The sequence below is a fragment of the Zootoca vivipara genome, chromosome 7 (assembly GCF_965207765.1).
Source record: "Zootoca vivipara chromosome 7, rZooViv2.hap1.1, whole genome shotgun sequence".
NCBI classification, from domain to species: Eukaryota; Metazoa; Chordata; class Lepidosauria; order Squamata; family Lacertidae; genus Zootoca; species Zootoca vivipara.
In genome coordinates this window covers 34,381,278-34,406,135 of record NC_142590.1, presented here as the reverse complement: position 1 = coordinate 34,406,135, position 24,858 = coordinate 34,381,278, and the positions used below count along the sequence as shown (strand labels likewise).

Here is a 24,858-nt window from a genome sequence, read left to right as displayed (position 1 = left end):
GTTAACCCAAGTAACATGTAAATAATAATTAGGTCTAAATGTATTCCTGAGGAGATTCCAGTAAATGCAGTGAAATCATACTAGAGGTTTGTTTATCAAGCATTTGATGAAGCATTTTCATCCTATCTTGTGACACAACGAAGGAGTCTTGGATGATTCATCACATGTATGATAATGAGAGGAAACATCACATGTATTTTCTCAGCCAGAATCTGGAACAATGTCAACAATAGCTTTGTCATCCAATATAAGCTAATCAGTTAACAATGCCATTTCAATCAGAGAGGTACAATGACAGATTTCAGATTAATACTTTAGCTACACATAGATCACACTCTAAGAACGAGCCGTCTCAGGAACAGTTTCTTCTCTAGAGCGATTTTGGCCTTAAATGGAAAGTCTGGACTTTGAAGTCATCTTATTTTACTTGTTATATTGTATCGTATTGCACTGTTTTAATTAGGGTTTTGTAGTAATTTTGGATTATGTGGAATGCTTTATCTGAGTGGATGTGGTAACCGAGTTACCGCATCGTTGTTCCCGCAAGAGGACAATGACAATAAAGATTATCTTATCTAACTGGTAGTAGAAATACTACAGATGAGAAGGACCCGCCACACCTAGATTATTATTTTATCAACCACTCCCTGTCTCTAGTTTACCTTCCAGATAGCAGAAAGGTACATTGTAGGAAGTTTCTTTATATTTGTCACTTGCAGAAATAGACTCAGCTAGTTTCAGCTTGCAGGCTCTCTCAGAAATAAGTAGGAACAAAATGTCACGCTTGTGCTGGAGTCTTATGAGCATATGAAACTAGCAAAGGCAAGACTTTTCTCAGTCCTAAATCCAGAAATTATTTTTTATAGATCAAAATACAGTCTTTAAGGATAAAGCTATTGGGCATATAAATGATAACTCTTATCGTACCTGTGAATATTCACTACATATAACAGTCAGGAGGATATTATGGAAATCTGTACAGCTCCACCTCAGGACATACATCCCCTCCTCATTTCCTTCTTGCTTCAGCTTGTTGATAGCATAGTCTGTGCTGGAAATGTTCAGAAATGAGCAGTTATACTCAAAAGCCTCTTGAAAGCAACTCTGTCATGTAGCAAAACTGAGCCAATTTTTTTAAATATGGGGTAACCACAGCATAGACATTTCAGGTAGGGGCCATCGGGAATTCCAAATAAAAATAAGAGTGAGAAATTCAGAATATCAAGTTCAGTTTTCATGACCTTAAAAGTTTGGAGATTCTGTAAATAGCAGTTTAAGAGCAGTTTCAAATTTTGGACTGTGACTCATATTTCTTAACATTTGTTGTTGTTTTTTTAAACCTTTTTTTAAGATTACTGAACAAAGTATCCAAGAGGTAAGTTGTTTCAAAAAGAGAAAGAGACAATCTACTACTACTATCTTTTATTTAGATACAGTTCCCACAAGTTGCGAACAGTTGCAAAATCCTGATTAAACACATTGTGCTTATTCACAAGTACCACCATATGGAGGTATCTTCTCTAGATGTTCATAATATTATTAAGTTAACCAGTGGCACTGAATGTGGGAAGGGAATACCTTAAGAACAACTTCAGCAGCTGAAGCTGTTATCAGTTCCTTCACTTTAATGTAACCGTTCACTTTGGTTTTAATTATTCTGCAGAGTCCAAAGTAGCATTGGCGAGAAATAACATGCATGTTGCTTATGTGAACAAAACTTTGCAAGCTATAGTATTTGAAGGATATCAACTAACCATATTGGACCATGGCAGCCATTTTTAATGTTGTGTTTTATCAAGGGTGGTGCGACGTCAGTGCAGAGATAATGATGGGCATCTGCAGTAAGCCTGAAATACCCATCTATCAAAGCGGCAAATGACAAAGCTTCCTCGCACGAAGACAGCTTGAATTCCTAGAGCAGAAAAGTAATTTCATGAAGAATTATTCCCCTTCAATTAAGAAACAACAGTAATCAACATTTAGGAATCCATTTGTTTGCTTAGGATTTTGAAGTTTGTAAAATGTGTATCTATCATACACAGTGGACTTGAGAGGAACTAAGATATTTATTTTTTTTTAAGGATCTTCAGCTTAAATCCATAGCACCTGCTCTGAGCAGAATAAACTGAAGACCCATTAAAAAGGAAACACCTCCTCTAGATCTTGGCATTTTCCTACAAAAATGTTCAGCCTTCTCTGGATTCAGATCTACTGAACCTCAGACACAGCTTCCCAGTATTGGTTCAGTAGGGGTGGAAATAGCAGATCTTGTATGCACAATCAAACAATTCGCATAGGATAGATTGCTGCCTTAATTAACAATACACAGTTGGGTTTCCGTCAGTACATTTGCAACATCTCGCTAAAGTGGTTTGGATGATATCACACACACACACACACACACACACACGATGAGTCTCGTGTATTTTCCAGTCCTTTGATGACAGTGTAAATGGGACAAAGTTCCAATTTCAAATAAGGTTCAGCAGGCTACTGCAAAAAGGGTAAGATGAGCCTTGTCACATGCTAAACTTTTCTTGTTAATAATTTGCACTGATAGAATAACCTCCGTAGTGCAACTACTGATTTTCAACCAAAGGGCATTGAATTAGGGAATGGTAATTTTGTTATCATTTGCACATAATTTAAAAGTGTATGAACATGTGTAATGGGATCTAGAGCTCTTACCATCCTTTTGTTATCTTGCTTGTAAATGCAGACCATGGATTCTTTGATCACAAGGTGAGTAATTTCGGGAAAGTAACAAAAACTATTCCATTCTTCTCTCTTACTTTTTTCTTCGTTTTTCCTGGCTTTGCCATCTGATCTTTTCCTCTTTGTTTTGTGTTTCTCTCTCTCGCTCTGTGTAACCTGTGTGACATAAACACATGTGGATTAGGGGCAGAAAGATATAAGAACCCTGAACCTGAACAGTTCTGGAACTGTGTGTTGTGCCGTGTGCTTGCACAGAAAAGAACACTGAATGATAAAAGTGAAATCAAATTAATTGTAGGCAATTGTGTTGGCCTACAAAAAGGCAAATTTATATTTCTTCAATTATAATTGAATTACAGGGCTTGTTCACATTTCTGCTTGTCCCGTGGCTAGAAAGCATGGGTCCAAGCAGTTTTTCATTTGTCCCAAGGAAAACCCACTTTTTACCACTGAATCTGAACAAACATCATCCATTTGTTCCAATTCAACAGTAAACACCGGGTTTCCCCAGGAGAAAATGGTGTGGCAAGTGGAATGAGCCCCAAGTGAGACTTTAGAAGTGCAAGACTTCCCATTAGTGTTGAACCATGATATGAGCAGGTTTGAAATGCAAACACCTGCTCCTTCATTCATTCTTTCATCATCTCACACCCATCAAACAAAGAGTTCAAAAGTCCTATAACTGAAAAGATCTCTGTCCACTGCTTGAACTTCCTTCTGTTGTACAGTCTTGTTCTAATGAAACCTTATTTAAGACGACACTTTTACCAGTACAAAGTGTGTTTATAAATAAGTAAACGCATGTAAGCCATAGCTACCAACTGGCAGCAACTTTCATGACCTCGGAGGCTGGGTGGTTTACCTATGAGATTCCTGATTATAGCCGTTTCTTAAATTAACAATGCTGTACAGATGTTATTTAAATAAATAGGTGAAATGCAACGAAACAATTCCTCCAACGCAAGGACTTTTAGCTAGTCAATGGAACTGGCCCTTATGCTCCTTATGATACTTACACTTGGTTTCAGCCGCCACTGGATTCCATTATTGCCTGTTACCATCACTTGATAACATGGTATGGTCTCAGAGTAACCCGTGTCAAAGATCTTCTCATTCTCTGATGAAATCAACAACGAGGCAGTCTCGAGTATTTCTGCACCAAAATGTTGCGTTAACGTTTCCAATGTTGCCAAGTATTTCACCTTCAGATCATGCGGAGAAACGCTGCTGTCGCAAATGGTCTTCTTGTTAAATTCTTTAAGGAAATCCTTGAAGACATTGTTTATCCGTGTTCTGGTTAAGAAGTTCCTCTGCCTTATGGTCTTGCTCAGGCTTTCGGGAATATACCGTTTATAGCTGGGAAGGGGTGGGGAAGAGATGCATATTCATTGTTTCTGTCAATGTTTCATTTATTCTAAACTGCCCAAGGGGATATTTCATGAAAAACAAGGTATAGAGAAACAAAAAACCCTTTAAAAAATCAGATAAAAAATCTGAATAGATATACGTAAACACATAAAAGCATATTTGTTGTTTATGAGTGCAATGTATTTAAAGATATGTGGTTCAATTTATCCCCCTTTCGGCTCAAAAACCTCTCCTTGAAATAGAGGGTTGATATCCATTGCTGTGTCCACCACTGACAGAAGGCATTGTTTCTGAAACCTGGGACTCCAGCTGTTTTTGGACTACAACTCCCATCATACCTAAATTGCAGGGCCCTAGTGGTCAGGGATGATGGGAATTGTAGTCCAAAAACAGGCTGGTTGGGAAACCTTGATCTATAGTAGGCATTCCCAAATTGTGACCTGAAGGCCATCAGTTTTTGAGAAGATTTATTCAGGAGGTCTGCAGCCTGTGTGTGTGGATTTGTGGTTGAAGATGGGAGACAGAGACAACCACTGCACTGAATATTCATATTGTTTTTAGTTATATTTGTATCGCTTCTTTTATTTATTATATTGTATTGCAGTTTATTGCTCAGGTCTGCATGTTTACTGCAGACTGGATGGAATATGTGTTTTGTCTGATGAAGTATATTCAATTTGTTTCTATTTCTTTATGTATTGAATTGTGATGTCTATGGCTCTTAGCAATAAAGATCAGTAGCAATACAAATGCAATTAAGAACCATATAGCTTGGTCAACCACCACATTCTGCACAAAATGTGCCGAGCAAGAGACAGACGACCTTCCTGAATCACATGTCCAGATGGAACAGCCACTGAACACCTTTATTTTAGAAGACATCTGAAGGCAGCCCTGTTTAGGGAGGCTTTTAATGTTTAATAGATTATTGTATTGTATTTTTCTGTTGGAAGCCGCCCAGAGTGGCTGGGGAAACCCAGCCAGATGGGCGGGGTATAAATAATAATAATATATTATTATTATTATTATTATTATTATTATTATTATTATTATTATTTCCTTGACCAAGGCTCATACTTCCAGGGATATAAAGGAGCTCTTAAGAACAAGTCAGAGTTTACCTGGCCCCAACTGCTACCATATTTGTCATGGCTAGTTAATAAAAGTAGTGTTTTGGACAACATGCTGTTCGAAAGCATGTCAAAGTGCAAATCCAACGGGAAGGTAAACGCCGTTTCCGTGTGCTGCTCTGGTTCGCCAGAAGCGGTTTATTCATGCTGGCCACATGACCAGCTGTACGCCGGCTTCCTTGGCCAATAATGTGAGATAAGCGCTGCAACCCCAGAGTCAGTGACGACTGGACCTAATGGTAAGGGGTCCCTTTACTTTTTAAAGAGGGAAGGTAATGCTTCTGGTAACTGCAGAAATGTGCTACTTGATTGGTACAGTTGAGACCAGGCTGAAGATTTCCAAGTCAGCAAAGCCCTGGCTAAACTACTCTCTTATAGTCATGCAATATCAACAAGACAACACAGGCACATACTGTTGCTTTGTTAACAACAGGAGATAACTGAGTGGTACGGAATTGTGTCTGGGATTCTGAGGGCAGAAGGCAAGAATTCCATCGCATCAACTACTGAGAGACGCACCATTAAAATGCTTTAGACTAGTTCAGTGACAACTTAAGTCATTACAGTTCACACCAATAAAGGTTCAGGACCCGCTATGGCACATTTGTACTATGAATGCCTTCAACTTCATAAAAACTTTAAAAAAATAAAAATTCCGACTCACCTCATGTCTCTGGAAACATCTGGCAACTTCAGGTCTTTTTTAAGTGCATAGTGTGAGATGGCAAGCACAGCCATCCCCAGACACTCATTTTCAATTTCATTAACCTCCTGGTCATTTTTAGGATCCCGAACAGGTGCAAAGCATCTTATCAAATCATTCTGTCCCTAATCAGAAAGCGGGGAAAACCTGTTTTTAGCTAAAGGCATGGCTATATCATTTCAACCACCAGAAACCCATGAAGAAACTGAGCCTTTCATGTGAAACATTTTAAAGCTTGACTCAGCAAACGGGCAATGCCACTTCTTCACGACAAAAAAATAAATAGTTAACACATGTAGGATCAAGAGGCCCACGTGTACGATGCAAAAAGGTTCACATAATTTACTTATATCGCATTATCTATAGGTAGCTTCTCTGCAGATGTGCATCTAAAGAAATATAAAATTAAAACGAATCTATTAAAAAAAAACCATTGCTGAACATTTAGTCAGTAGCGGCCAGTGGTGTGGGTGGAGCAACATGGCTCCCTCTGCTTCCCAATACAGTGAGTCACTGGCACTTCTTGAGAGGGAGAGGGGAGAGGCAAGGTGCAGGGAGCTTCATGTGCAGCATATGGAGGTGGGAAGCATCAGATTGGCTCCTCTGCCACGCACAACACTGGGCCAAGCTCCATGTGCCCCTACCCTTGGCAAGCACCGGAGGTCCACCAGTGACCCACACCACTTCACTAATCACTACTGCTTTTAGACAGTGTACGAACGGAGAACTTAAATTGGATTTTATATGGATCATTTTAAAAATAATCGATCAGGTCATGAACATGATCATGAGACCCATCCCCCTCCTGAAGAAACAAAGATAAAATTGTACTGAAGGTGTTTTTTTTAAGGATACTGCAGCTATATCACCAAACATAAAATCACTCTCTAACTTACCTGTGCAAAGATATATTCTAGTGAATTTGCATCAAGTAGAGGTGTTCCTTCTTGTGCTAGTTTCTTCTCATAAGCACTCCTTGATTTCTTTGGAGAATGTCGCCAGACCGAGGGTTCGCTTTCGTTTGTCCCATGCCAGTTAGTAAAGTAAAACCTTGAGAAAGTAAAGAACGGGACTTAGGGAAACCATGTGATGTCATGTGCAAAATTTAACCTTTTTAATGTAAGACTGGAAAATAAGGACTCAGCAAATACAAAAATAGAACCTGGTCAACAAAAATAATATATATGGTATCTCTCGCTCTGTGTGTGTGTACACTATATATATATAGTGCACAGCATTTTTAAAAGCGATTTTGGGAAAAGAAAAGAAAAAGCTCAACAACTAAGGGGAGGGGAGCTCTGTCCAGATTGTCAGTGTTTGAAATATGGCAACCCTAATTGTAAGACTACATCAAACCAAATAATTATGACTTTATGCATGGCTTAGCTATTCATTGAACTTATACCTAATCTTCTCTCAACACCCCTGGAAACTCAAGGCAACAATCAAATAATAAAAGTTACAATAAAATCATTTTGTGTCATAAGCAATAAGACTAAAACCTTTTCAAACCTTTCAAGTCAGACTTTTGGAAAGAGATATCCAAAGCTATAGTCTGAGGACTGGTGGCATTTTAAAGTAAACTGAGTTAAATACCATATTCTACAGAAAGGCAGAGTTATTTGAAAAGATGTAACAATGGAATAAAAGTCTTGTTACATGTACCTCATGCGATAATGTACTCGAAGTACAGTCTTGTCATCTATTTGGAAGACATGATTTGGGGCATACCACAGCTTTGTGTGTTCGTCAAAGAGTGCAAACAGGTTGTGGCACAATGGAGATATAGCTGTTAAAAGAAAATGATGTAAATTCATCAGCTTGGGAAAAAGCACACTAAATATGTATTCGCACAACTCATTAAAAAGAAAGAGGTGATAGGGAACTGAGCAGAGCAGAAGATACCTAGAACTAAAGGGCATGTTGCATGTGAATAGCAGCCAGTCAATCACTGTGTGCCAATCTGGGGGAGAGAGAAAATTGCACAGTACTAGACACTTGTAAGGACAAAGTTGGATAAAACAAATACAGAAACTTCAGCCCTGTTTGCATGTTAGCAATCATGAGAGAAGTGGAAATTGTTTTGACATAAGTTGTCAATAGAAGAACAGAGGAGATATGAAACCTTAAACCGTCCTTACAAGAAAGCCACTACAGCTACCCTTCTGAAATTTGACAAGATGCATCTCCTCAGAAGGAACTACCATGCCTATAAATATCATTCAGTTCAACCAAAATATAGCAAAGTTATTGCCTGCCCCTTTCTTTTGTGTGTGTGTGGGGGGGGAGTTTATCCAGTACAAACCCCTTAATTTGGTGGATATTGGTCTGCACAGGGGAAAAATCATCTACTTCTGCCAAAGGGACTTTAAAAAAATATATCCATAACAGTGAGTGTGGGAGACATGATGCTTGTATCAGGATGCAGGCCTGCACCCTAAACCAAATCTGAAAGCCTCAGAATCGCTTCAGATCAAATGCTATTTTCCAAAGCAAGGTACAAACCAAATATTGTGACCAGTGCACGCCTTGGTAAGATGGAAGAGGACATATTAGGGAACAGGACATATTAAGGAGGACTTTAAAAAAGTAAAGGTAAAGGGACCCCTGGTCCAGTCGCGGATGACTCTGGAGTTGCGGCGCTCATCTTGCTTTACTGGCCGAGGGAGCTGGCGTACAGCTTCTGGTGAACCAGAGCAGTGCACGGAAACACCATTTACCTTCCCACCAGAGTGGTACCTATTTATCTACTTGCACTTTGACGTGCTTTCGAACTGCTAGGTTGGCAGGAGCTGGGACCGAGTAACGGGAGCTCACCCCGTCGTGGGGATTTGAACTGCCAACCTTCTGATCGGCAAGCCCTAGGCTCTGTGGTTTAACCCAAAGCGCCACCCGCATCCCCAAGGAGGACTGACTTAGTGTGGGTCACATTTATACATGGTGTCCACACAAGCAGAGGCAATGCTGAGAATCTGTTTAACTAATAATTATGAATGAAAAGGGGGTGGGGACTAATACAATATCTAAAGGGATATTTTTTAAAAAAATATATAAGAAAATCATTTTATTTAAACCAGAAAAGGTAGTTGAGAATGGAATAGGATTAGTTTGAGTGTTGGCGACTAGTGGTATTTTCTTTTGGGGACTGTCTGTTGTAGTTTAAACCAGCGCTAAGGAATGGAAGGATTGTGTTCATGGTTTGATTGCCTCATATTGTGCTTCATTTTTACTTATTTTGGTTTTTATATGTTGTGTTGTATATTTGTAAGTCACACTGGAAAGCTTTTATAAAGCTAAGCTTCATAAATATTATTAGCAATAATGATTATTATTGCGGCAGCATTCTGGTGGGCCCAGTCTTTCACTGGATAACACAGTGAAGCCATGAATTCTTGGCCAACTCTAAATCCATTAAGGGAAAACAAACTCTAGTTTTCTCAAAGGAATAACCTACAGAGCAAGAGTGTTCCAAAGGCCCACAAACAAGATTAAAAGGGGTGGGGGGGGGGAGAAAAACCTATTTGGGGAATTTCAGCAGACACTAGGCTACAGCACACTAAGCTAACTGCATTGGCATTCAGGTTAAACAGTAGTATAGAAGACAACTAAAACTCACAGCATTTCCGGGCAGCTTCAATGCAGAGGTCTTCTGCTGTATACCTGCCAGACGTATACCTAAGAGAAAGCTTCTCTTGCAAATAGAATGCTACTTCCAGGCCTGGTTCTTGAGCTTCTGTGTTCACTTCGTTTTTCCTGGAACTTCTCAGTTTGGCACAGAAAGCCATGGCTTTGCAGTCTTCTCTTACATTAAAAAACTATATACAGGTACATGAAAGGGGAAGAACCAGAGAACAGTACACAAAAGAGTTAGATTGTACTTCCGTTTCCTTCTTGTCTTGCAGCTAAGGTTGTGTAGGCATCAATGTGAGAAAAAACTCCAGAAAATACTATTAAAAGTAAAGACTCTAGTAACTATGGTCAATTTTGGATACACCGTTTTCTTGCAACAGTGAGATGCTAACGAAGAATCCTATCCAGCTTTTAAGACACAAACATTTTTGGCTGGGACTGACAGTCAATATTAGTTTATTGATTTTAACTGCAAATAACATCAGCTATTCCGTTTTGGGGCCTGGGGGGGGGGGAGTTTCAGGGCACTGTCACAGCAAATCATCTTATCTGGAACAGCTTTTGCTCTTTCGCCTGCTTAGTGAAATGGATGGCTTAATGCCGTTTCCTGTGTGTAGACACTGTACAGCTTTCTAAAAAGTGCTTTTTAAAAATTAAATGGCGCTTTCCTCCAAAGGTGGGTGGCACATACCAGATATCTCACTGCAGCAGCCAGCTACGAGCAATTCAGAGGTGTAGGGTAGCGGGCTGAACGATGTACAGGTAGCTCCAGCTATTGATAGATTCAAGACCAGTGTGCAGGTCTTGATCAATGGAGAGGGGCGAATTTTAGAATTTTGCTAGTGAGCAAGTCAAATGGTAGCTTCTCCTCTGCTCTACATCCTCTCAAGCTCTGATTCTGGTTCTCTGTTTGCTAGAACCTAGATTCCCTCTCACAAGCCACTACTAACAGGACACACACTCCTAATGATATAAATACCAAGATAGTATTCCAACAGTAAAAAGAGTACACCACCACAAATCTGACACTGCTGAATCTGGACACAACAAGTTATGGGACTGTCACTCGCCACATAAATTAACAGATCATGTTCCACCTCTGTATCACCAGTGGCCCCCTAGTTCAGAAGGGGTCACCCATGCAGACGAGTTGTTGCATCAATTCTGGATTCATTTGTGCTCTGCATAGCATTGAGAAACACACTATTGTTTCCTGCTTGACTTTGTGATCTCACTTTGTTGAAGGAGGAAAAAAATCCTTTCTCTCTGTACTCAGGACATACAACTGACAGAGTGGGCTCTGGCTAACCAATTCTTATACTATAACAAACTGGATCTTTAAGTTGCCACAATACCACATATGCTATTGGCTGGCAGGAAATAGGGACTAAACTGATGTTTTGTTTTTGTTTTTTTAATGGTGTGTGGTTTGGTCTTAAATTTGCCAACACTGTTGTTGTTTAGTCGTTTAGTCATGTCCGACTCTTCGTGACCCCATGGACCATAGCACGCCAGGCACTCCTGTCTTCCACTGCCTCCTGCAGTTTGGTTAAACTCATGTTCATAGCTTCAAGAACACTGTCCAACCATCTCATCCTCTGTCGTCCCCTTCTCCTAGTGCCCTCAATCTTTCCCAACATCAGGGTCTTTGTAATTACATTAAAATACATACCGGCATTTATATGGCTGTTTGAACTCCCAAGCCAGCTAAATAGATGTGACTTCAAGATAATCCAGAATTTATTCAGCCCTGAATAAGAAAACAGAAAATAGTATCAAATCCCCAAATTTTAGGCTACAAAAAAATAATGCCAATATCATTTTCAGTTTAACAGAACAGGATTTTAGGAATGCTCTAAAAATACGATACTTTAATCATCTAAATGTTCTAAACTAGAGTGGCTATATATCTGAGGTGGGGAGAGAGGGATTTCCATTCTGTCTATAATATAGCTAAAATACAGAGCCAAAGCCAACTTTTCAAAAACTCTCATCCAAGTCTACTGATGTTCCAAACATCCCATTTTACAACAGCAAGGAATCTTTTTTCCATTGGAGAGCCACATGTCCCCATGGACAACAACATTTAAGAAGAGGTGGGATCAGTAGGTGGAGCAATGGCTACATTTCAATCATAGGCAAAAGTATTTGAGAATGTAAAACAGGATTGGCAGGTGTGTGGCCTGGGACAAATGGTGTAGCCCAGGGGTTTTCAACCAGTGTGCCGTGGCACCCTGGGGTGCCTTGAATGACAGTCAGGGGTGCCACGAGCAACACTGGCCCCTGTCCCTCTTTCTTTTCTTTCCTCCCTCCTCTGATGCCCTCTCATGTCTCTGCCTCCCAAATGATTGCACAGCTGTTTGTTGCAGCAGCAGCTCTGTCTACAAGCCTCTCAGGCAAATGGTGCCTCTGGGGCTGGCCGGGGTGCTTCCCAGGCTGTTGTGGGCAGTGTGAAGAGGCACCTCTCTTTGGGGCAGAGGGGGGAGCTCAGAGACCAGGGTGGCAGCTGCGGCTGCCCAGAGGACTCCCAAGGAGAGGGGAGAGGAGAGGAGGCTGGGGGAACACTCCAGGAGGGTGCTTGAAAAAGGTTGAGTGGCTGCCAGCTCTGCAGGCAAGGGGTGACATAACTCAGCACCTGAGCCCCACAAGGGTGCTGCAGGAAGAATATAGTTGGGTCAAGGGAGCTGAGGACACAAAAAGGTTGAAAACCTTTGGTGTAGCCTAAGGAGAGTCCTGAGGGATGGAGAAAGGCCCACCCCTATTTTACAAACATAGAACATGATGATGTTAACACCCCCTTTAGTACATCCTAGTATTCCACTCCATAGGGTCTCACAGCAAAATTAATTTTTCCTGAAGACTACAGAATCTAGACACTCATTAAAAAAATAATAACTTAATGCAGGAACAATACATTTGAAAATTGATTATACCACAACCACTGAAACATTTGTAAGAACTACTATCAAGGAAGAATACAGATTTAAAGATGAAAAATAAAACCTACAGCTTTCCCGAAAACCTCAACTCAAGTCAAAACTATTGCTTTTGAGAACTGCTTTTATGCCACACTTAACCCTTAACTCTAGTCTCCGATTACAGCAACTATTCCAGGAATACAGAAAGTAGTGAGTGCAATTCTTTTGCAATAATCTTCTGGGGGCCAAAACAATCAATGCCCAGTCAATAAGTACTTACTGCAAAGCTGTCCTCATATTCTCGTATTCAGTAGGATTTTATTTTATTTTTAAAGCTTCAGCAACAATCTAGTCAGTGGGACAAAGCCATCCACAATACAGTGGTACCTCGGGTTAAGAACTTAATTCGTTCTGGAGGTCCGTTCTTAACCTGAAACTGTTCTTAACCTGACATACCACTTTAGCTAATAGGGCCTCCCACTGCTGTCACACCAACGCCGCGCAATTTCTGTTCTCACCCTGAAGCAAAGTTCTTAACCCGAGGTACTACGGTACTTCAGGGTTAGCAGAGTCTGTAACCTGAAGCATCTGTAACCCGAGGTACCACTGTATTCACCTTGGTTACTGAGTACTCCATATCCAACAAATGCCACCATTTATCTAGACACTTAATAGTATCATGGGAGAAGAAAGGAACAGAAATCCACACTTATGATCCACAGAAACAATACCTTGTATGCTCTCGAGCATTTCTACTGTTTGGGAGAATCCTGCTAGGGTGCAAAGAGCAGTTCCTTCCACCATCTTCTGCTTTGATTTGTGTAAGGTGGGGGTGGAACCTCACTGTATCCTTTGGCTTGTCGTTGTCTGCTCTCTATGGCAATCGTCCCCAAACTCCCCACCCCAGACTGGCCACAGACTGCTTGAATATTACTGAGGGTTTTGGTGGGCTGCTTCAAGGTTTTTCTGCTGTTGTAGCAATTGTAATGCACTGTGTTAGGTGCTTTATGATTTTTAATTGTGTGGTCCATGCTGTAGACCACAGGGACAAAGCTGACTGCAGTTTGGGAACACCTGCTCTATGATGCTCTATAAATAAATATACCAGTATGTTGACTAAATATTTTTAAAAGCAAGTGACAACTGTAAAGTATTTTGGGTCTGGCTCCATATACAGTCGTACCTCGGAAGTCGAACGCCTTGCGAGTCTTGGCTCCCGAACGCGGCAAACCCAGAAGTGAGTGTTCTGGTTTGCAAATGTCCGACGCAGGTTCTGTGGGTTCCGATTGGCTGCAGGAGCTTCCAATCAGAAGCTGTGCCTTGGTTTCTGGACGTTTTGGGAGTCAAACGGACTTCCGGAATGGATTCCGTTCGACTTCCAAGGTACGACTGTAATGTAAATGACACATCTTTTAAAGCAAGACCAACCACCTTGGATGTGAAAATGCTTGTAATATACTGGATATACTGATGAATAATTATTCCTCTACTTGAAGCAGTAGATGTGTTAGACATTAAGAACTTAATATTATAATGGCAATTGTATGCCAGTAAGCAGTAGCTTAATTTAGCTACTGAAAATAGTATGACATGTAATCCGGAATTTAAAATTAATCTTAAAATATTAATGTTGGAAGGCAGTTTTAGGGCATTAGGTAGTGTTTACAGAAATCTATGGCCAACATGAAAAATTTACAGCCTTATAATATCTATGCACTGCTAATGGAGCCATTTCACTATTGGAAGAAAATTGCAAGGACAGCCACTAAAATCACAATTCTTTTAAGGTTATTAACGAAGGAAAACATTAAAGGATTCCATTGTTAATTTCCGTGGACAGGAAGAGAAACCAGTTCCTTCATAACTGAATCTTTATGTTACCCAAATACTTCTTAGTAAATCTGAATAGCTGAAACTCATCTTCCCAGCCACCTTTTTAAGAAGTGTTCAGATTTGGGGAAGGCAGCAAATAAATAAACCAAACAATTTATTTTTTGCACCCTGCTCTTCTAACCAAAGGGCACCAAGAGCAGATAATTTTTATTACAAGACTTTTATGCCACTATTCAGGACTGGGTTTCTTTCAAAGTAGCTCACAATCAAAACAACAGAAGCCTTCACATTATCAATACAAGCATTAAAACCACATTAAAAAAAAACTAATAAACATAAAAAACTCTGAAGGGCAGACAGAATCACTTTGCCACACAGGCCTAATTTAAAAGGTGTTGTGTGTTTTTTTTAACACAGCACACTTAAAATTCAATAAGGAGGGAACCAGCTATACAGCTAGGGCAGGGTTTCTCAAACTTGGGTCCCCATCTGTTGTTGGACTACAACTCCCAAAATCCCTAGCTACTGGTAGCAGGACCAGCGGTCAGGAATGCAAGAAGGGTGTCCTCGGGAGATCTACATTGTTGGATGCAGTATGCCTCTGAATAGTAGCTGCTGAGAGTCACAAGTAGAAAGATTATTGGTGAGCTCAGGTTCTGCTTGCAGGCATTTCCTTGGCCACTATGAGTGCTGGACTAGATAGTCCTTTGGTCTGAGCAGGGAGGGAGATACTCCAAGTGCTAGAGACCCAAGTTGCTCAGGGCTTTATAAATTAGAAACTAAACCTGGCATTGGGTCTGGGGGCATATTGGCAGTGCAACTAATGCAATACCAATGTTATATATAAATGCAAACAGAAGCATAGCTCACAATCCTGGCAGCTGCCTCATGCACAGTGCATTACAGGAATTTAAACTTCAATCGTGTCAAACTCCCTGCAATGCAGGAATCTTTTGCCCAATGTGAAGCTAGAACCTGCAGCCCTGAGATTCAGAGTCTCATGTTCTATGAACTGAACTATCCCATATTCCAGGGCAGTATGTAAGAATATGCATTAAACTAAATCACAAAATAAATGAATCAATATACAATTTATATCCATTTCACAATCAAGGTTGTGCTACTAACAAGGCCCTATACAGTTCAGGACCAGGTTACCAGACGACCACTTCATCCCTTATATACCCTGCAGGCGACTGCATTCTCCTTCAAGTTCAAAAAGACAGAAGCCTACTCCACAGTAACTCAGAGCAGGACTATCAGTGCAGCTGCCCCTGTGGATAAAACCATGTCCCTGCTGAGATATGACAGGCACCCGCTATCTATACTTTCCAAAAACTCTTGAAGATATTTGGCCAGGTTTTTCAACTGGATGCAAAGGTTTAGAAACAATACAAAGCAAACATCTACCTTCCATAGTTTTTGTACTCCTTTAAACACCATTTTAGCTGTTCATATGGTATGCTTGTAAACCACCTTGACACATTTGCAAAAGGAGATTAATAAATAGTGTAACCATCATGCCAATTAAGATTAGGTATAAAGGTGCATCTATATTTTATACACATTCTGAAGATACGTGCTTTGTATTTAATAAATTTCTTCTCATAGTGTTTAATCCCCAATCAGAAGGTATGCAACTGGATACTGCTGTATAAACCAACTAAATTAAGATGGGGGCAAAATGTATTTTGCACAAGGGCCGACAATGAAGTATGGCCACCACTGGATCCTTTTCAATTACCTCCGAAAACTACTCCCATGCACTAATCATCTGGCTAAGTGCTGGGTCTGGTAAGCTCCAGGATTCTATCTGATCGAATGTTGGCTTTTCCCTTGTCAATCATAGTCTTCCTTTCCACTAGTCATAGCACAGTACAGGTCAGCAACAAGTGAAATATGAAGTGGATCTATGGTTGGCAGCACAGACTGACAGCACAACCAGCAGCTCATTTTATGATCAGATGAGGTACCTAGCACAATATACACCAATTATAAAATACAGAGCATTTGAAAAGAATAACAGCTTTATTAATACTTGCCATATTTTTCAGTCTATAAGATGCCCCCCATTTTGGGGGACTCCAAATTAAGAAAATGGGGGGAGATGTATCTATGTATAAGACGCCCCAAAATTTTTGACATTCTTTTTTAGGGGGGGAACCTGGTCTTATACACGGAAAAATATGGTATTCAGTCATAGTACAAAAAAGTTTTGTGCTTTTTTTAAAAAAACAACAACACTTTGCTTATCAGCTATTGCTATAAAATCACATTAACAGTTTATTTTTCACACAAAGATAGGCATTTGACCAACTTTATTTTTATGGGGGATAAATATTAGATTGTACTACAGACCATAAGCCTTAAAGAACTACAACTACAATAGTTTTGTTGTTAAAATAATCATGATTTAAATCGGTGACAGAGAACCTGTGATCTTCCAGATGTTGCTGAACACCAGATTCCATCAGCCCCAGCCAGAATGGTCAGGAATTATGGGACTTGCAGTCCATCAACTTCCAGAGAGCCACAGGTTTCCTACCCCCGATTTCCTGTTTCCAGGAAGTGTGGGAAACGGAAAGCAGCCCTTCATAGTACATGAAGTCTCTTTGGAGTGACACATAAGGAGACACATGAGTCAGAACTACTCTGGAATTCAGCAGATCTGTTCTAACCTTAAGATGAGTCTAGTTAAATATCTGTACCTCTAGGATCCTTATCTAAGGTACCTACATTCTATTGACCAGGCATTTCTTCTGACTAGGTAGGAGAATCCTTCCTCTGCCCCACACACGATTTATAGCAAGGTATGGGGCAAGTAGATAAACAAGTACTGCTCTGGCGGGAAGGTAAACAGCGTTTTCGTGAGCTGCTGGCTCCAGGAAGCTGTACGCCGGCTCCCTTGGCCAATAATGCAAGATGAGCGCCACAACCCCAGAGTCGTCTGTGACTGGACCTAACGGTCAGGGGTTCCTTTACCTATGGGGCAAATCAAGAAAACGGGGGGCCTGAAAGGTGTCAAGATGCAACAGCCAACTGGTTCTGTATTGCCTAAGAAGGAAAAGAAGACCTTCCCAGGGCATCATGAAAAATTCATTCTCTCTCTCTCTCTCATCAGATATATTTTAGGGATGTAGCTAACCCTGTTCCTTCACTCACATGCAGATGTTAGAGAACTGTTTCATTTTGTTTAAAGTTTTGCTTCTCCTCATCCTAACCACTACTTTTCACCAGTTTGCTTGTACTTCCCCTTCGAATGATGAGGTTTGATTTTGTTTCTCTGAAGAAATGCTGAATTTGCTAAAATACATGTAGGGGAAAAAGTTGATTATATTTTATGTAACATGTCCCACTCCCCCCAAAGGGTGCATGTATGAGGCCTTTGAGAGAGAATTAAATATAGATATGGTCCAAGATCATAAAGGAGTTCATCATTTCTAGAGGAAATTGCATCCCTCCACACATAAATACAGTCATACTTCGGTTTAAGTACGCTTCGGTTTGAGTACTTTCAGTTTAAGTACTCCACGGACCCGTCTGGAATGGATTAATCCACTTTCCATTACTTTCAATGGGAAAGTTTGCTTCAGGTTAAGTATGCTTCAGGTTAAGTACAGACTTCCGGGACCAATTGTGTACTTAAATCGAGGTACCACAGCAAAATGTTTAGGTGAAGAGATGCGATGTCATGCACGCATACACACACAGTCACACAGACATGTGTGATAATGAAGAACAAGCATAAAGTCTGCCTTAATACAGGTGCCTATTTTAAAACAGTATTTTACAGAAAATCATAATCATATTTGCTCAAAAGGTCTTGTTTAGCCACACTCTAATGCACTCGAATTCAAACTCAGCTGGTGCACCTCTGGGTACAAGTACAGTCTTCCCTTCCCACCCCCCACCCCTGTCCTATAACATGATGAGATCTAGAGAAGAGAAAGACCTATTGGCTATTGAGGTATAAGTATGCCCTGCATTCCTCTACTTGTCTCACCACTAACAAAAGTTACTTAAAGTACCCGTGAAGCACCTTATATTTTGCTGATAAAGGACAAGTAGAAATATATCTGTGGTATAAGGTACAGTACTTGCTTACTAATGGGGGGGTTTCTATATCAGAACCCCCAACACAAATCAGTGCATTACATATGAAGAAAAAGAAAAAGACATGCAGAGTCCTGAGAAGGCTGAACTGCTGTACAAAAATACATAGAAGATAAGCTAATGTAGAGTTATTTACTGTATCTGGGGAATTTATGTAACAGAAACATTCAAAGAAAATTCTTAAGGAGTTTCATCTTTTTCATGAGACCCTATTCTAGTCTATCACTGCACAATTACTCATTGTCATAGGCTCCTCTGGGCCCTTCAAGTATTCAAGATAGGACACTTTCACACACAGTCTTTCAAACACGCAAATCCACTTAACATCAGAGATCTACCATGGCTCCTGAACTGCTTTAACACCTGCAACAGCTTCAGCTAAAAATGTGTGGTTTCCTGTACACTTCAGAAAAGAAAGAAGAAATGCATTACTTTTCTCCATATGTGGGCAAAGTGAATACATTGATGCCCACACTGCAATTCATATATTTTAAAATCAAGAGTCATTTTTTAAAAACTGCTTACACATGCTTCATCAATTAGGTAATTCAAAAGAAATGTGTTTTTAGCAGCAATCTACAACACAAATCACAAAAAAGTATTTTGACATCAAATTCCAAGTAAACAAGCATAGGAATGAATTGAGCTTAATGGGATTTGCAGGCAAGCATGTATAGGATTGTCTGCAGTCATAGTTACCAACAACTCCTGTAGCTAACATGCAACTGTTTACCTTTTAAAGGGTAAACAGAAGAGAAGGGCTTCAGGGCAAGTGACGTTTAGATTCTTAATTCATCACACCTTGAAGATTTATGGGTACATAATATTATTTTAATTAATAATAAACCCAAAGCATAATACAGTTCCTTTTAAACCCCTGATCTCTGCACCTGACAAGCCAAACACCCTGCTTAAAAGACTGCAGTCCCATAATATGTGTCTGTCTGTCTGTCTCTCCCATCAGGAAGAAATACCACTGCCCAGTGGGACTTACAAACACAATCCCATGAATGCTTGCTCAGTAGTATCCTAAATGCCCAAGTGCCATGCATGAATATAAAATAGGTGGAAATGCACAGTCCCTATCAGGTATTTATGGGTACATAATATTATTTTAATTAATAATAAACCCAAAGCATAATACAGTTCCTTTTAAACCCCTGATCTCTGCACCTGACAAGCCAAACACCCTGCTTAAAAGACTGCAGTCCCATAATATGTGTCTGTCTGTCTGTCTCTCCCATCAGGAAGAAATACCGTGTTTCTCCTAAAATAAGACACGTCTTATATTTATTTTTCCTCCCAAAAAACACACCACGGCTTATTTTCAGGGGATGTCTTTTTTTTTTGCTGTCTTTGCGGAGGGGGGAGAGATGGAGCGAGGCGAAACGGGGTGTGTGTGTGCAGAGCACAGATTGCCCACCTCGCAGGTAGACACACCTGTCCGTCGCGCCCACAGCTCGGGAAAAAAGGCCTACCGACACCCCTGCGAGGTTGTCCCCTCTCACCTGCCGGTGGGGAGGGGGTTCTCGGAGGGCCAAGCGAAAGCAGCCAGCCGCAGCCTCTGACCGCCGCGATCTGCAAGGCGGAGGGGCTTGGGAGCGCGGGGCGGCTCTGGGTTCAAGTGCTGCGCGGAAAGGAGGAGCCAGCGCTATGTACCTTTCTGCAGCTCGGTCGGGCCACGTCTTGCAGCGGCGGTAGCCGAATGCATCCCCCAGGCGCCCAGCAGCAACGCCGCCAGCAGGAGCAGGAGCCGCAGGGCCATGGAGCGGCGGGGGGCGCACGGAGCCGCGGCGCGCAGGGGAGGATCTGCGCTTTTCCGCGCCCGCCGCCTTTATGCGCCTATGTTTGCTCAGAATGCAGCCCCGCCGCCGCACCAGCAACTTTCCCTTTCGCTTTCCCTTTCCGCGGAATTGCCAGCTGCCGGGTTTCTCTCCCTCCTCTCCCTGGGGAGGGGGCTGGCCTCGGCCTGGAAAGCTCTCAAGCGCGGTGAGGAGGGCTGCCTGCCTCTCCAGTGGAAAGGGGCCCGCCTGCGCCCCGCTCCCCTCGCCGATGTGTGCCCCCCGAGCACGTGCAGAGTGCCCGGGAGAAAAGGCAATGAATTCAGGGATGGGGCGTGGAAGATATCGTACGCAGTAGGGCGCCACTGCAGGAACGAGAGTTAACTAGACGGGATGGAGATCGGCTTTCCTTGCTGCCAAGGAGATCGGAGTTCCTGAGTTCCGGTAGCGAAGAGGCGCCCGATCAGCTGAGAAGCGGGCTGATCGGGTGCCTCTTCGCCACAGCCGCAGTGCTCAGGGCGTTCGCCCCCAGTCGCCCACGCAGATCCTGGGCTTCACCTGCAGCCGCAGCTGCCTCTCACCAGGCTCTTCGTGCTGCGCTGCGCTCCCCGAAGCTGTAGTGGTGACTTTCTAGTGATCTATGGAAGGGAATCAGGTACTCATAATTATGTGTGCCTGTAGAGGATGTCTGAGCTTCGTGGCTCCCTTGATATACCTCTGCTGCCTGAATTATGAAAATCCTGGTCTTGGACATAGGTTTCTGGGATGATTACTGACTTCATCTCTTTCCACCTTTAAAACACGTTTCAGTCTGGGTTGCAAGAAACAGGCCTGTGTTGCCATTTGTTTCATGCCTGGCTGTAAAACATTTGGCTCAATAGATCTGGGTAAAAGGGCATCTGTTAATCTTCCTTCCTTCCTGTTAGCCTTTGAAAAGCTGACAAACTTGTTTTCTGAGAAGACACTGTTAATCTATGCAAGAATTCCTGGGCTCCTTTCCTTTCTTTAGTTGTAGTCTCTTTGAAGTCCAGGAAGTTTTATTAGCATCTTGGTGTTAGTTCCAGACCTTCCCAACAGTATCAGATTCAAGGTGGGAGGAAACCTGGGAGGGGTTTTAGAAGTTAGGATGAATTCTATTGGATGATTTGAATCTTTGTAACCTTTTGATATTGTAATAAAAAGATCTGGCGAAGGGGAAGAGAGAGGCACTTTTCCTCCCAGAGATTTGCTGGTTGAATCTTTGGTCCTTTGTCTTTGTTTTCAATGTGGTATTCCCACACGAAGCGGCTCCCACCCCCGGCTTATTTTCGGGGGATGTCTTATATTCTTCTACTAATGAAAAGCCTGACATGGCTTATTTTTGAGGACTGTCTTATTTTAGGAGAAACACGGTACCACTGCCCAGTGGGACTTACAAACACAATCCCATGAATGCTTGCTCAGTAGTATCCTAAATGCCCAAGTGCCATGCATGAATATAAAATAGGTGGAAATGCACAGTCCCTATCAGGTATTTTTAAGATGACCAAATAGTGAGCTCATTAGTATGGGGGAGGGGGAGAGATGATTTCAAATTCTGTTTTCCATTGCACAAAGTGGTACTACCTAACTTTATTATGGTAATTTCATCCATAATGTTGCTTTATATTGCCATAGAAGAGGCACATCCATATTTCTTCACTTTGTCAAAAACTATAAATTGTAACATTGTAACAACTGGCTTTATCACCCTAAAGAGCCTAACAGTTTGTGCTTTGGTCACATTTTAGCCAATATCAGTGCTGATTAACAGCAACACATTTTTCACCTGGTGCAAATAAGTTTCACCTGGTGCAAGTTCATCAAGTACTTTACCACTCCTAAAATCTGAAGACTAAGATGTATACATAAAACACAGTAGATTGAGCAGTTCAAAATAGGCTTTTTAAAAAGTACATTTAGCAAAACAACTGCAACTATTTTTGTCTATGACACAGACCAGTTCTTTTACACGGAGTCAATGTCCTTATGCAACATTGCTAATTGTGTCTGTATCAGTTCCTCTTTCCTCCCCTTCCCATACCATTTGTCCTAGAACGACAGCTTCATTTCTCTGGCCCTCCCCCAAGCAAAACACAAAGCAGTAAACAGGGAACTTCCTGATGCTACAGATTTCTTCAGAAGCCATGCCATGATTCAAGATTAGTACTATTAGTGCCCTTCTTCGAATGCTGTAGTTCAAAATACAAAACCCAGCGACCGGCAACAACTGCAAGTTCTTTTCTCGTTTTAAAGAAACGATATAGTAGTCTGTGTGTGGAAGGGGTCATCTGGTTATCGAGAACTGAGTAAACGCAAACACGCAAGCACACACACACACACACACCACTATTAACACCAAGAACAGAGCGTTCTCAAGAACACAGACCATCGTTATAAACAGGATGTCAGCCATCTCCACTTCTGGTTGTTGGTCACCAAAGCGCAACGACGACTTTTACACGCGAGCTGGCTATGTATGCAGAAGGGAAGGAAGCGGGTTTGTTTCTGTCCTCTCTCTCTCGCTGCAAACCTCTGGTCTCGTACACATCCCTAGCAACAAGTCCATCCGTCATCCTCCCTCCATCTCTTTTATTTGGGGGTGGTCAACAGTCGAATTTCTTGGCTTCTGCGGTACCCCCCACGAAGCCGCCTACTACTTAGTCGGGCCACCACCAACCCCCCCACCGAGCTTGGTGCCGCCTACTCTGGCCGGCAGCAGCAGCAGATCTCGAGGGTTTCAATTTCCCCAGTCCTGCCTGGAGGGCGCCGGGGATCGAAAACACCGTCCAAAGCAACAACCCTTCCAGGGAACTCCAGCCATTGCCCCACTCCCCGGCGGGAGGGACGGACGGACGGAGGGAGGGAGGCTGACGGGATTCCCCTTCCCAAGGCGGTCCCGCCTCTTGCCCTGAGTCCCCACCCTTGGAAAAGCACCACGGGGGCGGGGGGAGAGTTTTGTGGGCAGCAGCCCCCGAGCCCTCTCCCTCAAAACGGGCAGGAGCGACCCCCAAGCTGGGCGGGCCAGGCTTCTAAGATAGCAAAAGAAGAGTCACCCACCCACCCCCAAGGGAGGACGCCATTCACCCCGCAGCGCCCCGGGGCAGGAGGAAAAGGGGACTCCTTTCTCGCCCTGCGCCCCTCGACGTACTCACCGCTTCCATGGGCGCCTCCCTGGGCGAAAAGGGTTCCGCGCTGCTGCTGCCCGACCTCACATACTTTCCTCTCCGGCTCTCCAGCCAGAGCAAGGAGGGTGGGGGAGAACAGCGGGGCTTTCCAGGCTCCGGCCCCAAAGGGGAGTCGAGGTCCGCTCCCGCCCACGCAGGATGGCGACGGACCCGCTGAAACCCTCCGCTCCTCTCGCCGACGGCTGAGTGAGGAAACAAGCCAGCTCCGCCGAGTCAGTGCGCAAGCGCCGGGCCGGGGGGGGGGGGGTGTTTGAGCAGCGCAGGCGCACTGAGCGCGCTGAAGTTTACTCAGCCTTCGCTACGCTTTCGGTCTGTCCAGCCCCGTGCCTGTGTTTTAAAGTGACGTATTGTTCCGCAAGCGGGGGGGCGGGGCTATTGCTGGAGTCCCTTTCTCGTGTTGCCACCCTCCAAACCTCTCAAGGAAGGTTTGTGCCCCAGAATATGATCTCAGGGTCCATAAGGAAAGAAGCGGTCCTTGAAATATTGCAGTCCTAAGGCTTCACAGGTCAAAACCAGCACTTTGAATTGGGCCCAGAAACTAATTGGTAGCCAGTGCAGTCGGACTAGTGTAATATGCTCAAACTGTTCTACTCTGGTGAGCAACCTGGCTGCTGAATTCTGCACCAGCTGAAGTTTCCGAACTGCCTTCAGCGGCAGCCCTATGTATAACACACTGCAGCAATCTAACCTTGAGGTTACCAGAGCATAGACAACAGTAGTTAGGCTATCTGTGTCCAGATAGGGGTGTAGCTGGGCCACTGAGGCCATCTGAACCGCGAGCAACAGCAGAGGATCCAGGAGTACCCCCAAGCTATGAACCTGCTCCTTCAGACGAAGTGCAAGCCCATCAACAGCAGGCGAACTCTCACCCACCCAGTCTAGGGAACCACCCACCAACAGTGCCTCCGTCTCATCTGGATTAAGTTTCAGTTTGTTGGCTCTCATCCGGTCCATTACCGAGCCAAAACACTGGTCCAGCACTTCCACTGCCTCACCTGCAAATGTAAAGGAGAAACAGAGCTGAGTGTCATCAGCTGATGTACTCCAAACCTCTGGATGATAACCCCACCCAGTGGTTTCATGTAGATATTAAACAACATACGGGATAGGATTGAACCCTGCAGAATCCCACATTGAAGGTTCCATGGGTCTGAAAAGCATTCCCCAAGCAACACCCTCTGGGAACAACCATCCAAGCAGGACTGGAACCACTGCAAAGCGGTGCCACCCACCCCTAGTTCGAACAGTCACTCCAGAAGGATACCATGGCTGATGGTATCAAAAGCCATTGAGAGGTCGAGAATAATTAACAAGGACATGTTTCCCTTGTTTCTCTCTCGGCAGAGGTCATCAGGGCAACCAAAGCAGTGTCTGTGCCAAAACTGGCCTAAACACTGATTGAAATGGATCCAGAAAATCAGTTTCTTCCCAAAGTGCCTGGATCTGGTCTACAACCTGCAC

At 42.8% G+C, this 24,858-nt stretch overlaps 2 protein-coding genes across 4 annotated transcripts in view; both read right to left on the bottom strand.

The window, feature by feature from the left end:
• The window catches only part of JAK1 (Janus kinase 1), a 38,937-nt gene extending 15,352 nt beyond the window's left edge, over nucleotides 1-23,585 (bottom strand). Inside the window, exons 1-10 of one of the 3 annotated variants that reach the window (XM_035122781.3) lie at nucleotides 23,365-23,585; nucleotides 11,219-11,296; nucleotides 9,533-9,731; nucleotides 7,582-7,705; nucleotides 6,813-6,966; nucleotides 5,878-6,041; nucleotides 3,732-4,071; nucleotides 2,689-2,871; nucleotides 1,755-1,912; nucleotides 928-1,051 (exon numbers count right to left, since the gene is read on the bottom strand). In XM_035122781.3, coding sequence (XP_034978672.3) covers nucleotides 928-1,051; nucleotides 1,755-1,912; nucleotides 2,689-2,871; nucleotides 3,732-4,071; nucleotides 5,878-6,041; nucleotides 6,813-6,966; nucleotides 7,582-7,705; nucleotides 9,533-9,731; nucleotides 11,219-11,224 — 1,452 coding nt within the window. In that variant the 5' untranslated portion in view covers nucleotides 11,225-11,296; nucleotides 23,365-23,585. Of the gene's footprint in view, nucleotides 1-927; nucleotides 1,052-1,754; nucleotides 1,913-2,688; nucleotides 2,872-3,731; nucleotides 4,072-5,877; nucleotides 6,042-6,812; nucleotides 6,967-7,581; nucleotides 7,706-9,532; nucleotides 9,732-11,218; nucleotides 11,297-22,598; nucleotides 23,100-23,364 lie in introns of those variants that run through there. The other 2 variants (XM_035122782.3, XM_088673943.1) reach the window with 2 other exon arrangements.
• A 131-nt stretch (nucleotides 23,586-23,716) lies between these two features.
• LOC148685034 (uncharacterized) lies at nucleotides 23,717-24,480 on the bottom strand (the record flags this gene model as incomplete). The annotated part of the gene is made up of 1 exon (XM_088673593.1): nucleotides 23,717-24,480. A coding segment is annotated over one exon (636 nt), but the record flags the coding sequence as incomplete, so codon positions are not given.
• Nucleotides 24,481-24,858: the final 378 nt, after the last annotated feature.